Below are 22,352 nucleotides of genomic sequence, written 5' to 3'. Positions count from 1 at the left end.
TTCTTCTTAAAATCCATTTAGGTTTCTTGGATTTATTGCCCAGTGACCACAGGGTCACCTTGTAAGTATTGACATAAACGTGCGCTGCGCGTTTCACACGAATTGAATTCTTTTTATTGTGGTGACATCGAAGATTCCTGCTGCATTCCTATCCATCCGACTGCAGAAGGGTTAAAGAAAACTGCCGTGCTCACATCTTCTCCTGTGACTCATCTGTGTGTAGATGGAAGGAGTGGCTATGCTTCTGTATCTGAGGATTCAGTAAAGCTTCACAACCAGCAGAGAGAGTTGCTTCAAGTGCTTGTGTACTCTGTGCTGTGATAGTGTATAGTCATCCCCGGGCTGCTGCGCCTCCCTGCCGCTCCACATGCTGTCCTCCTAAAGATGTGCTCCTGTGCACCTCACAGGTAAGACTCATCTCTAGGACCTTGTACTCTCCGCTCCTAAACTGGGCATGAACTTGGCAAACTTCATTCTTTTATCCATGCCAACTACATTATACATCCGATAGATCCTATATAGTAAACATTTTTGCAAGATTAATTTAATTTTTTATTTTAAAAAAAAATGGTTGTTTTAGTAAATTTGCCATTTATTTTATTTATATTGCAATATTAATTTTCTGAATTTGGAAGCATTAAAACATTAGAAATGCCTGTGTTGAGTAATATCACATGCCAAAAAATTGTCTTTATTGTCTAAGGGCATTTTCGTCCTTCTGTTACACCTACTGCATGCCTATAGGATTATATACAGGATGTTGTTGTGTGTACTAGTAGTCAAATCTACAGGAATTGTGTTACATAGCAAAGAGGAATTAATGAATGTCTGTGCTGAGGACTCTTATCCCCTATTCAATATGGGTCATAGAGTTATCTGTGATGATTTGGGGTATTTTGCACAATTTTCTTCTGATTTGATGGGGTTCTGATCATGTCTGAGGTTTCTAGAAAATCTGAGGTTTACTTTAATGGAATGTTTTTTCTTGAGATTTTGTATTTCCGATGCGATTATAAGTGCTTGGACACGTCGTGGGTAGAGGCTAATACGTGTGCCAGGAGGGAATGCATCTCACATATGTTCTTCATTGACATGACTGAAGCAGTCTAATGGGGAATGTGCTGTTACAGTCCTGTATTCTCTAGAAGTTGACTCCACCTGTCAATATCCCCTGTGCCAAGTCATTTATCAAGCTGTACAATCCAAGCAGAATTAGAGCATCAGCCCCTATGGTCTTGCGGTGTCAGATGTTGCCCAATGCTCTACCCAAGTTCTCCATGCGTTTCTTGAAAGTAAATGGATCGAAATCCTATTATATAGTTCCCCTTTTCTGGATCAGCAATCCATAAACTGTAACGTGAGGCTTAGACTAGAATTTGTAAGGGTTATAATCCCAGTCAAGCATGTATCAAACACCAGCACCAGATTCTTAGTCCATGTACATCTGTCTCTCGAGCTCCAGGTTCCGTTTGCATGGCGTGAAATGTGATTATATACCCAAAGGTAGTGCTGTCTGAAGGATGGATGAAAGAAATAGATGAATGCTTCATGAATCATTTATCCCCGGAGCTGAGATATTTCTCTGAGAAATATAAATAACTCTTTTTCATCTCAATTCTTTGCTTTGAAAACAGTTTCTTTGTGTTTGCAGATATATCGCATCTTTCCACCTGTCTCCTTCGTTTTAACTAATTTCCCTGGCTCCTCCCCCTGCCCCAGATAATCTTTAGTAATGTGTTGCAGGATATACAATGTGACAAAGTCTTGGAATGTCTAGAACCCCTCCCACTGATTTGCATAGTCTCACTATTAAAGACCAGTTGTCACTTAATCACATGATCCAATGGCGGCCCGTGGTCTCTCCTATACTCTCATGGTATAGAACACAAATAATTCCAAGCAGTTCACGAATTAACTTTGTGTCCCCGTCCGTATCTTACGCTAACTGGCTGCCAGGGTCAGACATTTTGAACATATGTGAATAGTCACTAGCTGCCCCTTTCCACAAATGTTTTTCAGGGGACACATTCAGTGGTCCAGGTGTATTTTTTAAAATCTTGTTTTTAAGAGGTCTAAAAGCATGGTTAATAAATGGTTAAAAGTCAACTTTTTGGACTTCCCCTTTAAGATATGTGTGACTACTCTTTGGGTTTTTTAGTAACGTGAAGATTTCATGAAAGCAATATCAGATGCATATACATATCAGCTCCTTCGAGCAACAAGTATGTTGTCTCCTGCCTCTTCGGGGTACCGGGATTGCCCTTAGAACATATTTGCATATTCACAGTTTCATTTAGGTAACTCTAACTTATCTATCGATGGGGCTGGGTTCATGTAGTAGATTCTGATGACAGACTCTCATTCAAGTGAAGTGGGCAATGGAGAACGCTGGTTTCTACTAGTAGAAAAAACACCATTGCCATCCTAAATATTCCAGGTTCAAAAGATTCTAAAAAAATATGATCAATAGTTCTATGCAAATAATATATCCAAGCCATATTTTCAGTAGCAGGAACCATTTTTCTCCCAAAAACGCTGAACACGATGGATGACCGTAAAATCCTACTGACGTTCAGTACAGGCATCAGATATTTATCTCCATTTTGTTTACTTTCATAGTATAATAAATCACACAGTAGATGGAGAATATATTTTTTATACATTCCCATATAGTATAGTGAGTATTGCATGAAATATATGCATGTACTGAGGTACATAGTATATGTACTATAGTATTTTGTTTGCTACATGATTTATGTATTTCCAGTTCCCTATGTCTCTATTCTGTTGCATGCAGGTCAGGTTTTAGCTGTAATCCTTCTAGAGTCGGATCAAGGTCAATCAAGGCCCAAGGGGATGTCACAATGTGGGTCTTTCTTTCCTTACAATTGAAAGAGAAAAAAATCAGACTGCAGTACATGTGCTTTCTGCCCTTGAGGACAAAGTGGTGGAGGTCTGCCCTTCCTTCATCTGTTGGCGTACAGCGGGGAGGCCCTATACATACAACACTGTTGGCTTTGCCAAAATTGACAGGTTCTGATGATGTCCAATTTACATGAAAATTGGATTTCTATACCAAAGTAATTCAGTGGGATTTCACATTGTTAATATAGTCTTATCTGTGGGTAGCATGGGATAAGGCAAGAGATAGCTTAAGAGAAAACACTTTTGTATATATTTTTTAATTGAAGATAAGATAAGATAATCCTTTAATAGTCCTATCATGGGGAAACTCAGTGTGTTACAGCAGCATGGATAATACAGTAATATATTACAATTAAAGAACACATACAAGCGCATAGGAGCTAGAAAAGATACTAGGAGTCATAGTGACTAAAAAGAAAAGAAAGATTTCAGGATCATTTAGTTCTCTGTGTGGAGTGATCACTGCTTAGCCTGATGTTGGTTATATAGCCTGACTGTGGTTGGGAGGAAGGACCTCTGATCCTTCTCACACTTGGGGTAAAGTAGTTGGTCACTGAAAGCTTGTTCTGTGCTTAGGAGTCCAGTGGGTGGTCCTACTATGACAGAGAAAGCTGTCAATTACTGTGTAGGACCGCTCACTGGACTACTAAGCACAGAATGAACATAAGGAGGAAGTGGAAAATTACCTATTTTTCAATTTGTAATTTTATATATATATGTCACTATTTATTTCTTAAAATATTACTTTATCCTGAAGTTTTAACCCCAACTATTAAGCCTAATAATAGATGACCACATGCCAGTTCTGTAGGACTTTTGTTTGTAGTACAGACAAGGGCTTAATTTACATTACAGACAGGATTACAATAGAATATAGCAGATATCATTGCATCTACTACTGACAATAGACAATGTCACATCTTATCTACTCCCTGCACAAAGAATCCCTAGAAAAATCTCCCATAGGCATCAATGAGTCAGTTCAGCTCCTCCTGCTCTATACTAGGCTGCCTACCTGCCATATTCAGCATAACAGGTTACCTTTAAGAGAGCCGTGACCGATCAGGAGGTATTGTAACTGTTGTAACTATGGGGGGTCTAATGTTCCGGACCTGACTATAAAATAATAGTTTATAACTCACATCCACATTTCGTTTATATGATGTACTTTCCAAAAAAAAATCCTTTTTGTATTTTATTTCATTTCTTCCAAATAGTTTCCAATGTAAGCCTCTCTTAAGTCTAGAAGTTTAGTGTTCTCCTAATCTCCTGCTTCTCCAGTAATAAACTTGAAACTTGGATTTGTTACTTGTATTAAATCTATTCCATATCACATAATGGTGCGGCTCCTCTCTGTTGGGGATTAGGAGATGCATCTTCTCATGTGATGGTTTCTGGGGGAGGAAACGCTTGGCTGTACTGAAGTCATATACATGCATATATTACACGACATTTTGTAAGATGTGCCCCCTGATGTAATGAACTGCCAGTACAGATGAAGATCCCTAAGGAAGACGCTACAGCAGATATGAGGTCAACTACGAAGTGTCTCTTGATAGATATTGGAAGTGATAAAGCAAAAAAATCATGAATACAGTGGATAGAAACCAAAGGGCCAACATGACTGCTTGCTGCAGATTCTTATCTGCCATAGGTCTTTCCCAAGTGTACATATGATATTTGAGCAAGCAAACGTCCCACAGATACCCCATCTATGACCTGTAATGTTTAGGAGCCATGATCACACTCACTGTTCTCCTCCATATAAATATATACTGTATATATATATATATATATATATATATATATATATATATATATATATCATTTTTTTGTAAATTGTTTCCATTGTTTCTGTAGATTAGTCTTCGGTTTTATGAAGTCTTGGGATTTATTGGGTTACGGAATATGAAAGATACAACCATGTGTGCTAGCCTATCCATTGTCCAGCTGTATATACTAAGTTAAAATACCATGTCATCCGCTAGAATAAATAAGTCAAAAATAAAATGGCCTGGATACATTATATGGTGCCAAAATCTACATTTCTAGTTTGCTTATACAATATGTGAGGTATTCACAAGAAATGATGTTATTACATAAGGAACAGTTTAGACTACATTCACATCTGCATCGACAGCTCCATCAAAAACAAGGATGCTACCAAAAACAGATTCACAGACCAATACAAAAGTATTACCTTTTGTCTGTATCTGTATTACCTTCTGACTGTATCTGCACTACCTTCTGTATGCATCCGCACTACCTTCTGTTTGTATCCGCATTACCTTCTGTCTGTATCCGCACTACCTTCTGTTTGTATCCGCATTACCTTCTGTCTGTATCCGTACTACCTTCTGTTCGGATCCGCACTACTTTCTGTTTGTATCCGCATTACCTACTGTCTGTATCCGCATTACCTTCCGCACCACCTTCTGTTTGTATCCGCATTACCTTCTGTCTGTATCCGCACTACCTTCTGTTTGTATCCGCATTACCTTCCGCAATACCTTCTGTCTGTATCCGCACTACCTTCTGTTTATATCCGCATTACCTTCTGTCTGTATCCGTATTACCTTCTGTTTGTATCCGCATTACCTTCTGTTTGTATCCACATTACCTTCTGTTTGTATCCACACTACCTTCTGTTTTCCATTGTGGATTCATTTTTTTTGGACTAAGAAAAAGGCTGGCTCTACAATGGAAGGGCATATGAGTTACCTCAACTGAGGGCACAGTGTGAGATAAACATTTAATCTGTGGACATAGTGGGGCATAGTTTTTTTTATAAAGAGGGGCATTATCTTAATCAAATAGCACAGTGGGGGCATTTTTCTTAAAAGTGAACAGTGAAACCATTTTTTAAATAAGGAACACATTCCTGCCACTAGGGGCACTATTTTAAATCAGGGCCACAGTGTGGGACCTAAAACTGTATCCCTATTTTTTATTCAGGAGTACAGTATGTGGTGCTATTATATAATCGAGCGGAACATAGATTTTCAGGGGCACAATATGGGGATAGTTCTGCAAAAGTAAGTAACTAAAGACATCTGGGTAACTCTATTGTGACCTAAAGAATAATGTTAACTTCTTTAAAGTATATATATATATATATATATATATATATATATATATATATATATATATCTCCTGGTTTTCTCATGATAGATGGAGGGCACCAAAAAGGACACCTCAGCCAGCTTTATCCTCTGTATCGTATATATACAACGATATGCATTATACGTAGGTCTCTGAAATCTTACGTAGATACATTGATCGTTATATATCACCTAAATTTGTCTCTAGATGGATTTTTGTGGTTAAAATATAATAGAATAATCAGAATCAAAGTTATAGTTAAAAGGGGGTTGTCCAGTGGAAAAATTGGGGGAAAAAGTCTCAGAGTAGATTTAAAAATTAGCCAACTTCCATTCTCATGCTTACCAAGTCTCTGATAGTTTCTACGTCCTGGACCCGACACACACTGAAAATTCCCACTCAGCAAGGGATTGGTAGGGATTTTTTTTTTTTTTAGATACCACATTTTTGGTTTGGTTCCACATTTTTCCCCAATTGACAACCCATTAAAGTATTCCAAAATTCTGGGACAAACAAAAACCTCAAGGGACTGAATAAAGCTGAATTTACACTTAGCAATTTGTTATTAGGATTGTAACCAAAAAAATCTATCCATAACTGGATGAATTCATGTGATTTCAATCATCCATCCAACTTCTCTTTTCAAAAAGTTTCTGGCCAGTCTGATCACTGTCATCATGGCACCATGTAAATGCTGAATGTTATAGAGAACAATTGTTATGGGCAATGAACTTTTTTCTTTACTATAATACGATCCTTAGGCCCCATTCATATATGCGTTTGGATTTCAATTCGGGAGGTTCGCTTGGAGACCCCCTGAATGGAAACCTATACATATTGAAAATCGGTTACAAGAGAAACCCGCAAATCCCATAAACTTAATGGGGTCCATGTGATTTCTGCTCGAAACATGCGGAGAGAAAAGTCCTGCAAGCAGCACTTTTCTCTCCGCATGTTTTGTGCGGAAACCACATGGAACTCATTATAGTCTATGGGGTCCATGTGGTTTCCTTGGGGAACCCCCAGAACAGAAACCCGAATACAGATGTGAATGGGGCCTTAGCAAAATATTTCAACAAATAAACATACCAGTGCTGACAAATGAATAGTGAATTATAGGACAGATTATAGTCTAACTGCCTTTGTGCAGAGACCTAGAGAGCCTTGAATCACAGCCAAGAATGTCAGTCTCTCTGGTTTAAAAACACAGGACCAATGGTCTCTCTGGTTTGGCTGATGTCTCAAGTCTTGATCCAAGGCTCTTTTATTGGTCAGACATTGACTTATAGGGAGCCTGTTCCTCGACCATAGCATTTAAACCCAGCCCCACAGATTTGCAGGTTCGGACCTTGTGAATCGCTGCCTCCGTTGCCAATAAATCACTGTTTTTGCCAATATACAATATCCTTTTAGAGACAACACAAATGCATTAAAATAACCTTACACCAGGCTTACTGACAACACAGATGGTTACGGTTAAAAGTACAGTTAACAGAATACGTAAAATCCCAGAATTGTGAGTTATGGCCACTTATGTGAGCAGAGTAAATTGTTGTAAAGCTCTGAGCTTTCCTGGGAGCAGTCTTATTTATAGGAAGGAGGTCTCACGCTAAAGCATGATGCGAGCAAGACATGTTTAATGAAGGATGATCCCTCACGCTGCTGGTTTTAAATGATATTTGTCTTCCACATGATTTTCTGTAAAATGCATGAAATGAGGTGAATAAATCTGAAGTAATTGATGCCTCCTGCGGATTTCTGGCACTCAAATCGCAGGGGGTGAGAGCAGAGACAGCCAGGAAAGCTATGGTAGGGCCGCCGGCGCTGAATGTAAACAACGTAATCATCAGTGATATAAAACCACCGCACTCTAGTTATGGAAAATAGTCCCAAGGGGATGGAAACCTCCTCCAACAAATCTACAATGTGAGCTGAACACTCCCAGGTGATCCACAGCGCTGGCTGCTTAGATAGATTTATATTCCCCATATCCTGTATTTATATTTAGAAAATCACCTGTTTCATCCCAACATATTTTACGCTTATGGCATAAAGTAGGCACAGTGGTTGGCATTTCCCAAATGCAATAGGAATAATGTGTTTGTTATGGCGGCTTATGTAAGTGGAAATAAAAATAATGTCTGTCATTGACAGGGTGGTAAAAATTGTCATGATCTGAATTTGCCAGATTGAATTTTGCAGACTACTGAATGTTCCTTTTTATGTAGATTATGAGCCCCATATAGGGGCCCCATGTCTTTGGAGTATGGGAGGAAATCCACAAGAACACGGGGAGAACATACAAACTCCTTGTAGATGTTGTCCATGGCAAGATTTGAACCTAGGGCTCCAGCGCTGCACTGTTAACCACTGAGCCGCTGTTTTGCCCCAGACTGCCAAGCATTCTTTCCATAATCCAGGCCATTATGGAAAACAAAAACATGATTTTGACCAAGGTGGAGCATTGATAAGGAAAAGGAAGAATGCAGCCAATTTACTAAACAAAATGCAGAATTCTGCTCCAGTTTGCTCCAAAAAATTGTGTGTAAGGTTTATGCAATCTATATAGGGAATTATTATACTTCTACTTTTTTCTCAATCTACTCCAAGTTATGGCTGAAAAAAATCAACAAAAAAATCTGTAATATAAAAGGCGGCATTTCCGTAACACGGGGCTTCAGCCTAAAGGAGTCTCCAGGATTTTTTAAAATGGAGTGGCCATAAATATATGATTGGTGGGGAGGCTGACAGCAAGCCTCGGCATACATCATCTGTTTGTGGGTGTGTTCAGTCCAGGTACTATACAGTGTATGGAGTCAGAAGCAGATAGCTCCATGTCCTATATAGTGGCTGAGCACCATTACTGCAGCTCTGCCCCTATTGACCTTAATGAGAACAGAGATATAGTAACGGTGCCCTATATGAGGTAACTGTACCTGCTCTTCCAGCTGAAGAAGGAAGAGTGATGGCGCAGTAGTGGGAAGATGATTTAGGTTTGAGTAAGATGAGCAGTTCCCCATGCAGCTAAAGACCTGCCCCCAGTGCACCAACTGCCTCATTTGCATAAGACTTCAAAGTTGCTTTTTTCCAGATCTACAAAATTGACATAAATAACAAAGGCATCACTGCAACGTAATATAGTGGTGACAGATGACTATGCTTGGAGAAGGTGGCTATGCCAAAATGTCAACCATGGGTGGCAAAAGAAAATAACCCCACTCTTTGATAGTAATGGTCTTTCTCTCTAGCACTAGCACTTTTCTAATAGTAACCCAAAGGATGACCAAATTCAGTCTCAGTCTAGAGACTTTGAATCATACGGTGTCTGTTCTTCTGAAACTATAATTAATATTGCGTGTCCATGTATGAGAAGAATTACAGTTGTTGGCTTGTTCCAGCACGTGTTACCACCACAACAACAACTACAACCCAGCCCCATATGATAATTTGTGATGCAACCAGCATAAACAAATTAAGGTGTCACCGCTCTACGATCTAGGTCTACAATGCTGGAGCCAGGTCAACCTTGTTAAGTCTACTGAAAGAGATAATAGATATTCTGAACGCTGGAGGAGAGAACGAAACGCGGTTATTGGGAATTACCAAGTCTTGCATAGACCTGAAAGTCAAATGAATAAATGTCTTGTGATCATACTTTATACATTATGTGTGGAATTTACTATTTCATAGACAATTCTCTTTCCAAACTTTGCTGGATTATCCAATTTTGGAGACCATGGAGTCTTAATAAATTTGCTGTATCTTTCAGAAATCTACATATCAGCTGCCATATATATGCCTTATAATTAGAGATGAGCGAACACTGTTTGGATCAGCCGATCCGAACAACACGCACCCATAGAAATGAATGGAAGCACCTGTGACGCCGGCCGCCGGCAAAGTCAGCGTCACAGGTGCTTCCATTCATTTCTATGGGAGCGTGTTGTTCGGATCAGCTGATCCGAACAGTGTTCGCTCATCTCTACTTATAATGTATGCCTTATAGTAAAGCTTGGGTGCTGTGGAAGACCCTGCCCCCTCTGCTAAGCCCACCCACTTATTGCGAACCAGCAAGAGCAATGTAAAAGTCACAAACTGTGCACAATAAAACTATGACTTATGCTGGCGTTACATCAGAAAACTGATGCAAATTGCACAATAAATTCCCCCTATGGTTTTTACTATATGTCATAAGTGTGAATTATGTCCGTACCTACTTTATATTGTATATCCATCTGAGCGCTATTTATTATTACCCTTTATAGATATTTTTATTTGCTATGACTGCGCCCCGGGATATTATCACCGATAAAACGTATAGAAAGACAGCAGGGGCAGCGCCTTAAACCTACAATTTTAACAAGGAAAATATAATCTTGTATGTAGCGACATTGTCAATAGACAAAACAAATGGACCCCCTGTTTCTGCACAGTGGTGCTTCATATAGATTTCTATACCATCTACCCTACAAATCCTGTTCTGCTTTCCATACGTGTTCGGCGCTCGCTGGATCCTGCTTCCAGCAATTACTTTAATTATAGCGTTCACTTTACAATGCGCCGTCCATTGGGCTTTAATGTATTGTTCCATTATTTATTCCCCTATAAGCCACTCTTGTGAAAACAATGGTTAGTTAAAAGCCAGGGAATGACACACATTGGCCATCCTATGGCATTTTTATCTTAAATCAATCCTAATTTTCTCTTAATGTAAAGCGCAGATGACTTATCAATAGTTTGTGGTACAAGGTTTTTTGCTGTAACGTAATATACTGCAGAGAATGGATTATGTAAATGGCGCAGTATGTCGCTCATTGACTCTCATCCCGCTGGCCTGTGCCCTCTTCATTCTTATACTAGTCCTAAATCACAATCTTGGCTTCTCATTTACCCTTAGAAATTTGTGTCAAGAGATCCAGCTGTCCTATGTCATTCATGCCGCCTGCAGTCACCGTGATGGCAGACCCTTCTTGTACCGCATATAAGTCTAAAGCGGAGATGTCTTATGATAAAGCAAATGTCAAGCCACATATTCTTATATAGGAAAGTGACAAATGAGCACAAGATACTGACAAGGTCGGATCTTTTATATCAGCTTAAGAGAAGCTTTTATTCTAATATTTCTCAGGCTGGCCATTGTATTGGCAGAAAATTGACTAAATAAGAGTTATCAAGTATATTTAAATTTCAAGCCTGATCCAGCCTTTGAAGATTGACTTCTAAGGCTAGGTTCACACCTGCTTCTGTCTCCATTCCCCATTCCGCTTGAAAAATGCAGAGAGAAAAGTTTTGCAAGCTGGACATTTCTGCATTTTTTCGGCGGAAACTTGGCAGATCCCATTACGGTTTATGGGGTCCACTGGTTTCCATACCGCTTTTTATGTGGTTTCCATTTTTCGGATCCTGAAGTGGACATAAAGAGTGGAAAACCGAACACTAATGCGAACCTAGTGTAACATTTTTGTCTTGTAAATTTGATACATTTAGGCTAACGTAGGCTAAATGCTGCGGAGAAAATGCGTTGGACACACAGTGCATTTTATTCCACAGTGTTTTTCACAAAACACTGCTCCTATTATACCTATAGGGAAAAAACGCCAACATTTCAACAGGTGAAGTTGATATGCTGGGATTTTCAAAAACGTGACTGTTTTTGAAAACGCTGCTTTTCCGCGGAAGATTTTTTTTATTCTGAGCTCTTAGGCTTTATTCACACATACATGCCAGTTCTCAGCTGTATTTATTAATGCCTACAATGACATATGTGTAGCATTCACTTTTATCATGGACCCATTGAATTTCAATTGAAAAGTTGGATCTGTAAAAAGGGAACAATGGTTCCACTTCATTCCAAAAAAAAAAAATAGAATGTGAGCTATATTTTCACAGATCATAGAGAACGCTCATTTGTGAACTTTGGTAGTGTGAATAAAGCCTTTAACAAGTAAATTGAAAGAATCACCAATGTGTTACCACCTGCAGCATCAATTGGATTGGCAGGTCACCCATTTTGTAGATAGGTGCGGGTCAAAGTGGTATGACCTGCACCTGTCAGACATTGTGGCATGTCCTACAGAAACACAATAACTGCCTGCGGTCAGGTTGTCTAGCTAAAAACATATAGAAATATCTGTAGATCAGGGCAGCTTTGGTACCTCAAGTAAATATGTAAGTGGTATATATTATACACATGCTGTAGATCATTGAAAAATCGGGGGGTTAAAGCTGGACAACCCCTTTAACGCTGCACCCAATGCTTATAGATTATTGATCACACTTTTTAAGGGATTGTCCCATGAAGAGGACCATAGAGAGGCTTTTGTAGATTTGTATAAAAGTGAGTTTCTATGTATTTGGGGGGCTTTCCCAGGAAGGACACAAATCCCCCAAATGGGGTGCAGGGAGGAGATTGTAGCAGAGGAGACTTCTTCTCATTATTTACTACTGAGAGAGCCTACGGGATCTTCGTAAAAGTATTACCACCTATCCATTTTCCTCTCCATCTTCTCATGGTATTCCTAAAATAGAGTTGTGATCCTCCAGAAAGCTAAAGGGGGAAAAATCTAGAGATTAATAATTCCAAAGTAATGTATTTTCAGAATACTCCACTGAAACACAAAACTACTAAAGGAGCTTTCAAGAAAAGAAACAGAGATTTGCATAATATGAAAACTACATTACCTTTAGATTTTCCATTCAAGGCTTCATGCAGTTTTGCATGATAAAGTGAATTTTTTCTAGAGATTAGACGGTAACCCAGTGACTGGACTTTGAAGGGTTTGTACAGGATTAGGTTGTGGTGTTCCAGCTCAACTCTATGGACTTCAATCGAACTGGGCTACAATACCAGATAAAACCTGTGTACAGGCATGGTGCTAGAAAAAAAGAGCCATAGTGTTCTGATTCTATACAAACCCTTTAAGGGCTTCTAAACAAATTTCACTATATTGTCTTCTTTTTACCTGATTACTGGAAAAAGAGAGGCTTGATGGAGAGGTGTTGGCATATTAGAAATGGTATTAGGGCCCATTCACATGGGCACAGAGGGGGCGGTTTATGGCACAGAATCCACATTATAATCCGCCCCCTCACAATGGTGGTCTATGGAGACCGCTAGCGTTCTTTTTTCCGCTAGCGGCAACAAGAAGCGACATGACCTTTCTTGAGGCAGATTCCACCTCAGGAAGTCAATAGAAGTGAATGGGAGGCGGAAACAGCATTGTGGTTTTTTGCCAAAAAACGTGTCACGGGAGGGGAAAACCGCCTAGCGCTTTCTGAAGCGTTTTTTTTTTTTACCAAAAACCGCTCCGGAAACGCTCCAAAAAATGCCTCAAGGTCCAAAAACCACTTCCTAATTAGGAAGCGTTTTTTTTCTGGACCAAATTACGCCACACGTAATTCACATGTGAACTTAGTCTTAGACTAGGCCGTACATAAAGATTTGACCATTGAGTAGTAATAGGTAAAGGCTATGAGAACCGACAATGTTCACCTGCTCTCTCTCAGTTGGGTCTTCTACCTTTATTCTTCCATTTTCCACTTCACGGTTTGTTTTTCATTTTCTCTGACAGATGGGCTTATAACAAGCATTTATGTACCAAACCAAGTAAAAAAATATGCTGGGATGTGAGGAACTGTGGGATAGCGAGAATATTTCATGCATTTATTGACTACCAGCCATCATTTGTACAAGAAGCCTATCTTATAAGTGAAATGGTAACTGTAGTAAGAAAAAGAATTTTTACTCAACATATTCCCCCAAGTCTCAAGAAATCAATTTTGTTGTCCAAGAAAAAGTAAATTGTGAAATCATATCAGAAAATATAGATCCGCATGGTTGCGATATGTTTCTCCATTGCAGGTTAGACGGCTGTGAATGTAATATGGTCTTTGTATACAAAAGTGTTAAAATTCTGCTATCCTTAAATGAATTTTTGCAAATAAGAGTTCCTTGCTAGTCATATGAGACTTCAACAACGCTTTGATGAATGTATGGATCAGGTGAGAAGAAGAGGAAAAAGTCTACTAAGAATATATAGTTAATAAATTCTCTGAGGAATTAGACCGGTTCAATATATGGAGATGAAAGAATCTTAATGCAGTTTAGTGGACTAGTTACAATAAGACAAATAGCACTTTTTCTAGTATTGATTTGATACAGAATATTACGTTTGGCCCACGATGTCCGACCGTAGGAGGTACAAGCCAGAAAAGAAGTAAATGAGAACAGAAGGTTAAAAATAAATCCATACCGACTTTCATGGATGACGAAGACCAGCTTGTGGTGGAAAACCTCAGGGAATGGCCTTACTTTAATAAAGGTAAAGCATCAATATGACAATAGAACAGCCAAATTTTATCTGAGAGGGCTGTTAAGCGAGGGAATTTACTAGGACAGAGGAAAAGATAAAAAGTAAGAAAAAAAATAGAGTAACAAAGTAATGTCGGAAACTAAACATATAAAAGCTCAGACATGGCAGACAAAGAGAGTGGGGTCTATGGATGGAATAAAAGCTGTAATAAGGGGAAAGATAATACAGGAATCTGTAAGGTGGGGGAGAAAATATATTTTGTAGAGCTAAACTGGTTCTGATAGGCTCTGTTCACATCATAGTAATAGTCTTCATTACATATGTAGAGCTGCTTTCACATGGAGTAACGCTCTGCTCATTCTGACACGTAAACACGTGTCAGAATGAGCACAGTAAAACAGAATCCCATTGACTTACGTGCGCTACCCATTTAACTCAATGGGAGGCTTTTTAACTGATTGATATCAGTGTGTAGCGTGCGTGAGACGGCACCCATTGAAGTCAATGAGATTCTGTTTTGCAGCGCTCAATCTGACACGTGTTTACGTGTCAGAATGAGCAGAGTGTTACTCTGTGCGAAAGCAGCCTAGGACAGTAAAATTTCACAAACTATATTTCTGATGAAGGTCTTTGACATATCCCATTGTATATTTACAGTGGGTTACATCAGCTATAGTGTATCATTGTAAAAAAAAACCCAAGGGGGCAAGGCGGTGGCTCAGTGGTTAGCACTGCAGCCTTGCAGTGCTTAGAGTGTTGGGTTCGGATCCTGCCAGGAACAACATCTTCAAGGAGTTTGTATGTTCTCCCTGTGTTTGCATGGATTTCCTCCCATTCTACAAAGACATACTGATAGGTAAAAAATGTACATTGGGATCCCTATATGGGGCACACAATCTACATTAAAAAAACAAAACTCTTTACTGTATATTGCTATATAGATTAATGCAGTTGACTTTGCTCTTTCAATTCTTTTTTTTTCTTTTTTTATGACTCAGCAAAGGTCAAGAGGTTATCTTTTGGTCTCTCTGAAGTTAATCGAGCCCTATTGGCTTTTGTGCTAAAAAAAAAAATAAAAAATGGTGTGCAAGCCATGAAAAAATGAGCAAGATCAGTATTTTGCACAAAAAATTGTGACTTCTTGAGTTTTGTCCTCTACATGTCACTGTTTTTAAAAGAAGTATGGCATTGGACATGACGGTAGCAGGGTCAGATGTATTATAATTGATGGCAGTAAATTGTGCCAGAAGTCTATGCCAGTGAGGAGCACCTCACCGTAAATTAGGTGGAAACTCCAGCAGGAATCAAGACCAGCGTTGACCTTGATAAATGAGCCCCTTGGTGTTTATGCTGGGGGCTTTCCTGGGCGTAGACATTAGAGATGAGCGAACAGTGTTCTATCGAACACATGTTCGATCGGATATCAGGGTGTTCGCCATGTTCGAATCGAATCGAACACCACGTGGTAAAGTGCGCCAAAATTCGATTCCCCTCCCACTTTCCCTGGCGCCTTTTTTGCACCAATAACAGCGCAGGGGCGGTGGGACAGGAACTACGACACTGGGGGCATTGAAAAAAATTGGAAAAAGTCATTGGCTGCCGAAATCAGGTGACCTCCATTTTAGACGAATAGTGGATTTCAAATCCGGGTCATATGAGAATGTGAACTTTGTGACTATGAGACAGGGATAGCTGTACAGGCAGGGATAGCTAGGGATAACCTTTATTTAGGGGGGAATGTTATTAAAAATAACTTTTTGGGGCTCTATCGGGTGTGTAATTGTGATTTTTGTGAGATAAACTTTTTCCCATAGGGATGCATTGGCCAGCGCTGATTGGCCGAATTCCGTACTCTGGCCAATCAGTGCTGGCCAATGCATTCTATTAGCTTGATGAAGCAGAGTGTGCACAAGGGTTCAAGCGCACCCTCGGCTCTGATGTAGCAGAGCCGAGGCTGCACAAGGGTTCAAGCGCACCCTCGGCTCTGATGTAGGAGAGCCGAGGGTGCACTTGAACCCTTGTGCACCCTCAGCTCTGCTACATCAGAGCCGAGGGTGCGCTTGAACCCTTGTGCACACTCTGCTTCATCAAGCTAATAGAATGCATTGGCCAGCGCTGATTGGCCAATGTATTCTATTAGCCTGATGAAGTAGAGCTGAATGTGTGTGCTAAGCACACACATTCAGCTCTACTTCATCGGGCTAATAGAATGCATTGGCCAGCGCTGATTGGCCAGAGTACGGAACTCGACCAATCAGCGCTGGCTCTGCTGGAGGAGGCGGAGTCTAAGATCGCTCCACACCAGTCTCCATTCAGGTCCGACCTTAGACTCCGCCTCCTCCGGCAGAGCCAGCGCTGATTGGCCGAAGGCTGGCCAATGCATTCCTATGCGAATGCAGAGACTTAGCAGTGCTGAGTCAGTTTTGCTCAACTACACATCTGATGCACACTCGGCACTGCTACATCAGATGTAGCAATCTGATGTAGCAGAGCCGAGGGTGCACTAGAACCCCTGTGCAAACTCAGTTCACGCTAATAGAATGCATTGGCCAGCGCTGATTGGCCAATGCATTCTATTAGCCCGATGAAGTAGAGCTGAATGTGTGTGCTAAGCACACACATTCAGCACTGCTTCATCACGCCAATACAATGCATTAGCCAGTGCTGATTGGCCAGAGTACGGAATTCGGCCAATCAGCGCTGGCTCTGCTGGAGGAGGCGGAGTCTAAGGTCGGACCTGAATGGAGACTGGTGTGGAGCGATCTTAGACTCCGCCTCCTCCAGCAGAGCCAGCGCTGATTGGTCGAGTTCCGTACTCTGGCCAATCAGCGCTGGCCAATGCATTCTATTAGCCCGATGAAGTAGAGCTGAATGTGTGTGCTTAGCACACACATTCAGCTCTACTTCATCAGGCTAATAGAATACATTGGCCAATCAGCGCTGGCCAATGCATTCTATTAGCTTGATGAAGCAGAGTGTGCACAAGGGTTCAAGCGCACCCTCGGCTCTGATGTAGCAGAGCTGAGGGTGCACAAGGGTTCAAGTGCACCCTCGGCTCTCCTACATCAGAGCCGAGGGTGCGCTTGAACCCTTGTGCAGCCTCGGCTCTGCTACATCAGAGCCGAGGGTGCGCTTGAACCCTTGTGCACACTCTGCTTCATCAAGCTAATAGAATGCATTGGCCAGCACTGATTGGCCAGAGTACGGAATTCGGCCAATCAGCACTGGCCAATGCATTCTATTAGCCCGATGAAGTAGAGCTGAATGTGTGTGCTAAGCACACACATTCAGCACTGCTTCATCACGCCAATACAATGCATTAGCCAGTGCTGATTGGCCAGAGTACGGAATTCGGCCAATCAGCGCTGGCTCTGCTGGAGGAGGCGGAGTCTAAGATCGCTCCACACCAGTCTCCATTCAGGTCCGACCTTAGACTCCGCCTCCTCCAGCAGAGCCAGCGCTGATTGGCCGAATTCCGTACTCTGGCCAATCAGCACTGGCTAATGCATTGTATTGGCTTGATGAAGCAGTGCTGAATGTGTGTGCTTAGCACACACATTCAGCTCTACTTCATCGGGCTAATAGAATGCATTGGCCAGCGCTGATTGGCCGAATTCCGTACTCTGGCCAATCAGCACTGGCTAATGCATTGTATTGGCTTGATGAAGCAGTGCTGAATGTGTGTGCTTAGCACACACATTCAGCTCTACTTCATCGGGCTAATAGAATGCATTGGCCAATCAGCGCTGGCCAATGCATTCTATTAGCGTGAACTGAGTTTGCACAGGGGTTCTAGTGCACCCTCGGCTCTGCTACATCAGATTGCTACATCTGATGTAGCAGTGCCGAGTGTGCATCAGATGTGTAGTTGAGCAAAACTGACTCAGCACTGCTAAGTCTGCATTCGCATAGGAATGCATTGGCCAGCCTTCGGCCAATCAGCGCTGGCTTTGCCGGAGGAGGCGGAGTCTAAGGTCGGACCTGAATGGAGACTGGTGTGGAGCGATCTTAGACTCCGCCTCCTCCAGCAGAGCCAGCGCTGATTGGCCGAATTCCGTACTCTGGCCAATCAGCACTGGCTAATGCATTGTATTGGCGTGATGAAGCAGTGCTGAATGTGTGTGCTTAGCACACACATTCAGCTCTACTTCATCGGGCTAATAGAATGCATTGGCCAGCGCTGATTGGCCGAATTCCGTACTCTGGCCAATCAGCACTGGCTAATGCATTGTATTGGCTTGATGAAGCAGTGCTGAATGTGTGTGCTTAGCACACACATTCAGCTCTACTTCATCGGGCTAATAGAATGCATTGGCCAATCAGCGCTGGCCAATGCATTCTATTAGCGTGAACTGAGTTTGCACAGGGGTTCTAGTGCACCCTCGGCTCTGCTACATCAGATTGCTACATCTGATGTAGCAGTGCCGAGTGTGCATCAGATGTGTAGTTGAGCAAAACTGACTCAGCACTGCTAAGTCTGTATTCGCATAGGAATGCATTGGCCAGCCTTCGGCCAATCAGCGCTGGCTCTGCCGGAGGAGGCGGAGTCTAAGGTCGGACCTGAATGGAGACTGGTGTGGAGCGATCTTAGACTCCGCCTCCTCCAGCAGAGCCAGCGCTGATTGGTCGAGTTCCGTACTCTGGCCAATCAGCACTGGCCAATGCATTTCTATGGGGAAAAGTTAGCTTGCGAAAATCGCAAACTGACAGGGATTTCCATGAAATAAAGTGACTTTTATGCCCCCAGACATGCTTCCGCTGCTGTCCCAGTGTCATTCCAGGGTGTTGGTATCATTTCCTGGGGTGTCATAGTGGACTTGGTGACCCTCCAGACACGAATTTGGGTTTCCCCCTTAACGAGTTTATGTTCCCCATAGACTATAATGGGGTTCGAAACCCATTCGAACACTCGAACAGTGAGCGGCTGTTCGAATCGAATTTCGAACCTCGAACATTTTAGTGTTCGCTCATCTCTAGTAGACATGAAAAGTAGAAGAAATATGATATGAACAGGGCCTTAGAAAATGTTAAAAAATCACACACAGAGGATATAATGTGAATAAGGGATGGCCCAAAACTATACTTGGACTCAACATGTGACCATTGAGGTCAGTGATTTGCCACAGTGGTCAATTGAGCTGCTTCACTTCTGGCCCAGGCAGTGCATGAATGGTATGGAATGGAATGGGGGGCTAGCTGACAGAGCACAGGGCTAGGGGTACATATCACATCTTTTTTGTATGTAGCTCACCTGGGATTTTCCAGTTCGGAGGCCCATGATCTTTGTGGCTTAAACGCTGTGTTTTACAGTCACAGCAATGTCGATGGGATTCTATCAAATTCCATCCACACTGTGCAGTAACATACACACTGTGGACACTTTGTGATTTCAAAAAACATTGCGGTTTTAGAAATTGCAGCATGTCAATTATACTTACAGATATGCAGGCAGTTACCCTAAAGGTATAAAGGAAACCTCTGCAAACTTTACATGCAAAGCACTTTGGGTAGAACCACGGGACGCCACATGGGGTCTTAGGGTGCATGCACACTACGTAACGCCGGGCGTGTATGAGAGCCGTACACGCCGGCGTTACAGCAGGGCTGCCGAACACTTCCCATTCACTTCAATGGGAGCGCTCGTAAACGCCGCTGTTACGAGCGCTCCCATTGAAGTGAATGGGAAGTGTTCGGCAGTCTGCTGTAATGCCGGCGTGTACGGCTCTCATACACGCCCGGCGTTACGTAGTGTGCATGCACCCTTAGCCTTAATATTTCTACCTTCCCAAAGGATCACGAAATATAAATCCACTACTGAATAAAACAAGATGTAGAATTGGGGCTGATAGTATATCTTCTAGTATATCTTCTGCCAAGTGTTGGATGCACCAAAAGTCCACAAATTTGTTAGGAGGAAAAGAAAAAATACAAGGCTTGCTGAATATCTTGTTGTGTAGTGGGCACCATAGTAGGGGAATAGATGCTTGTGTGACAATAGAATAAGAACTTGTTCACACGGAGTAAACGCGGCACGCAACGTGCCGCGTGTACGGGACGTTTGCGCCGCGATTTTGACGGTGCATGTTTGTGGTCGCATTAGCGCGGCTATAACGCGACCGCAAATATGCACCGTCAAAATCGCGGCACAAACGTCCCATACACGCGGTACATTGCGTGCCGCGTTTACTCCGTATGAACAAGCCCTAAGGGATGTGGAGAATAAGAGAGAAGGTTAGAAAAATAGATGAGATGTCTGAAGAGGGGGAGTTAATAACATTTAGTATACGTACAGTATAGTGGGTGGCGGGAATACGTACACATAAATCATACAGTCAGAGGAATAATAATAAGGAGTTTTTAGTGTTTTATGAATGGAGGACTTATAAGATTGGAGAAATGCAAAGAAAAAAGGGCCTTATCGGGATTATAGAATGCTATTTATAGCTACTTCATAATAGTAAAGAATGGGATAGCCAGTCTTTCTATAAGTATAATGCAATGAAATAGTATGTCCTATGATGAATTGTGTGAAACATTCTATTATACAATAAAGGGGAGAGAAACAATTGTGGAATACAGATGCAGCAAAGTTAAAGGGATAGTCCCAACTGGCTTGTTCAGCAACCTGCATGCTGTGTGCTCTGTTCACTTCCTGGTTTTCTCGGTACATTGGTGGGTGGAGTTTCACTTGTTGTCTCCCAGGCAAAGCTATGCTATCCCTCTTCATAGCAGTTCATGTTTGCAGTTAGTAATAAGGGATTGGTTGTAAATAAATTCCCACAGTATCACAGGAAGATGTACAATATGAAGATGATGTATCAGAGCTGGATTTGAGTCAGTTTACAATAAACTCCGTTTAAGGTCTGTGCTTACATACAGAGGTAAAAGACTTCCTATCTCAGCCCTTATCAGCCAAATTCAATTATCCGACTGATAACAGGAAGAGCAGGAGATAAAGAGCTCATAAATACAAGCACAGAGGACTCAGCTCCCCCTCCCCTATCTGAGAGCAGGGAGCTACGTCACTTGAGTGGTACATAGAGATAAACAGCTCAGAAATACAAGCTGCACCCAGCACTTACCTGCCCCTCCCTCCCTGAGAGCAGGGAGCTATGTCACTTGTTAACACAGGAGATAAGCTCATCACCAGGCCCATAGTTATGGAAACGCAGTGTGAACAATGAAGTGAATAAATTAAGATAGTGGCCATACAAAGCAGTTTTGATAAAGCAATTTATTTAGGAAAAGTCTTAAATCCACATAAACTAGCAGTATAGATAGGATCCTTTAACCCAAATTTCTGAAATTGGCTAAACTGCTGCAGCATGGTATCTTATCACAGAAGACAACAAAAATCAATGAAAAGCCATTGAAAATTTTTATTCCAATGACTATTCATTATTTTGTTGTTGTCGTTTGTGATAAGATACTATGCTTGATTAACCAATTGCAGAAGTTTGTGTTAACTCAGCTACATCTGTATATGGAAACCATGGATTATAATAATAATGGGAATTTATAGTTAAATAATCTTTTCTTGTTTCCTTCCCTGTTTACAGGTAGTGAAGGGGTTTAGGGGTCACACTGTGTATCTGTAGGTGTAAAATAATTTATGTAATTAAAACAATATTTATGGCCAATTATCTTAATGGCCGCCATGAAATATTTTACTTCCCCTGTAGCAGCCACTACAATGAAAATGCCTGGTCCACCATAGATTCCCTCTAAGGTCAGTTATTGTAAGATGACACTATTTTCCTCAATTGGTCCACTTTGTGGATGATCTTTCTGAACCATACAAAGTCCGTGTCTTCTTTATCACCATTATAATTGAAGTCTAGAAGCATTACCCACAATATGAAATAAGAATATGCAATGGAGTTAGTCCAGAAACTCTAACTACACCATAATATTCATCACTTTATTCATGATAGAAGAGGAATTTTACTCATTGTCTTAGTGAAGGGGCTCCTTGTCCCTATATTGAATGATACCATGATTGTGCATATATAC

General features: G+C 41.3%; 1 protein-coding gene across 1 annotated transcript in view; it reads left to right on the top strand.

The window, feature by feature from the left end:
- Positions 1-280: 280 nt before the first annotated feature.
- Positions 281-22,352, top strand: part of SPHKAP (SPHK1 interactor, AKAP domain containing) — a 182,966-nt gene continuing 160,894 nt past the window's right edge. The window contains exon 1 of the mRNA XM_075269002.1: positions 281-407. Coding sequence (XP_075125103.1) covers positions 385-407 — 23 coding nt within the window. The 5' untranslated portion in view covers positions 281-384. The remainder of the gene's footprint in view (positions 408-22,352) is intronic.

Source organism: Leptodactylus fuscus, chromosome 3, assembly GCF_031893055.1.
Source record: "Leptodactylus fuscus isolate aLepFus1 chromosome 3, aLepFus1.hap2, whole genome shotgun sequence".
Classification (NCBI taxonomy): domain Eukaryota; kingdom Metazoa; phylum Chordata; class Amphibia; order Anura; family Leptodactylidae; genus Leptodactylus; species Leptodactylus fuscus.
Note: the sequence above shows the minus strand (reverse complement) of the source record. Positions and strands in the feature narration are given on the sequence as shown.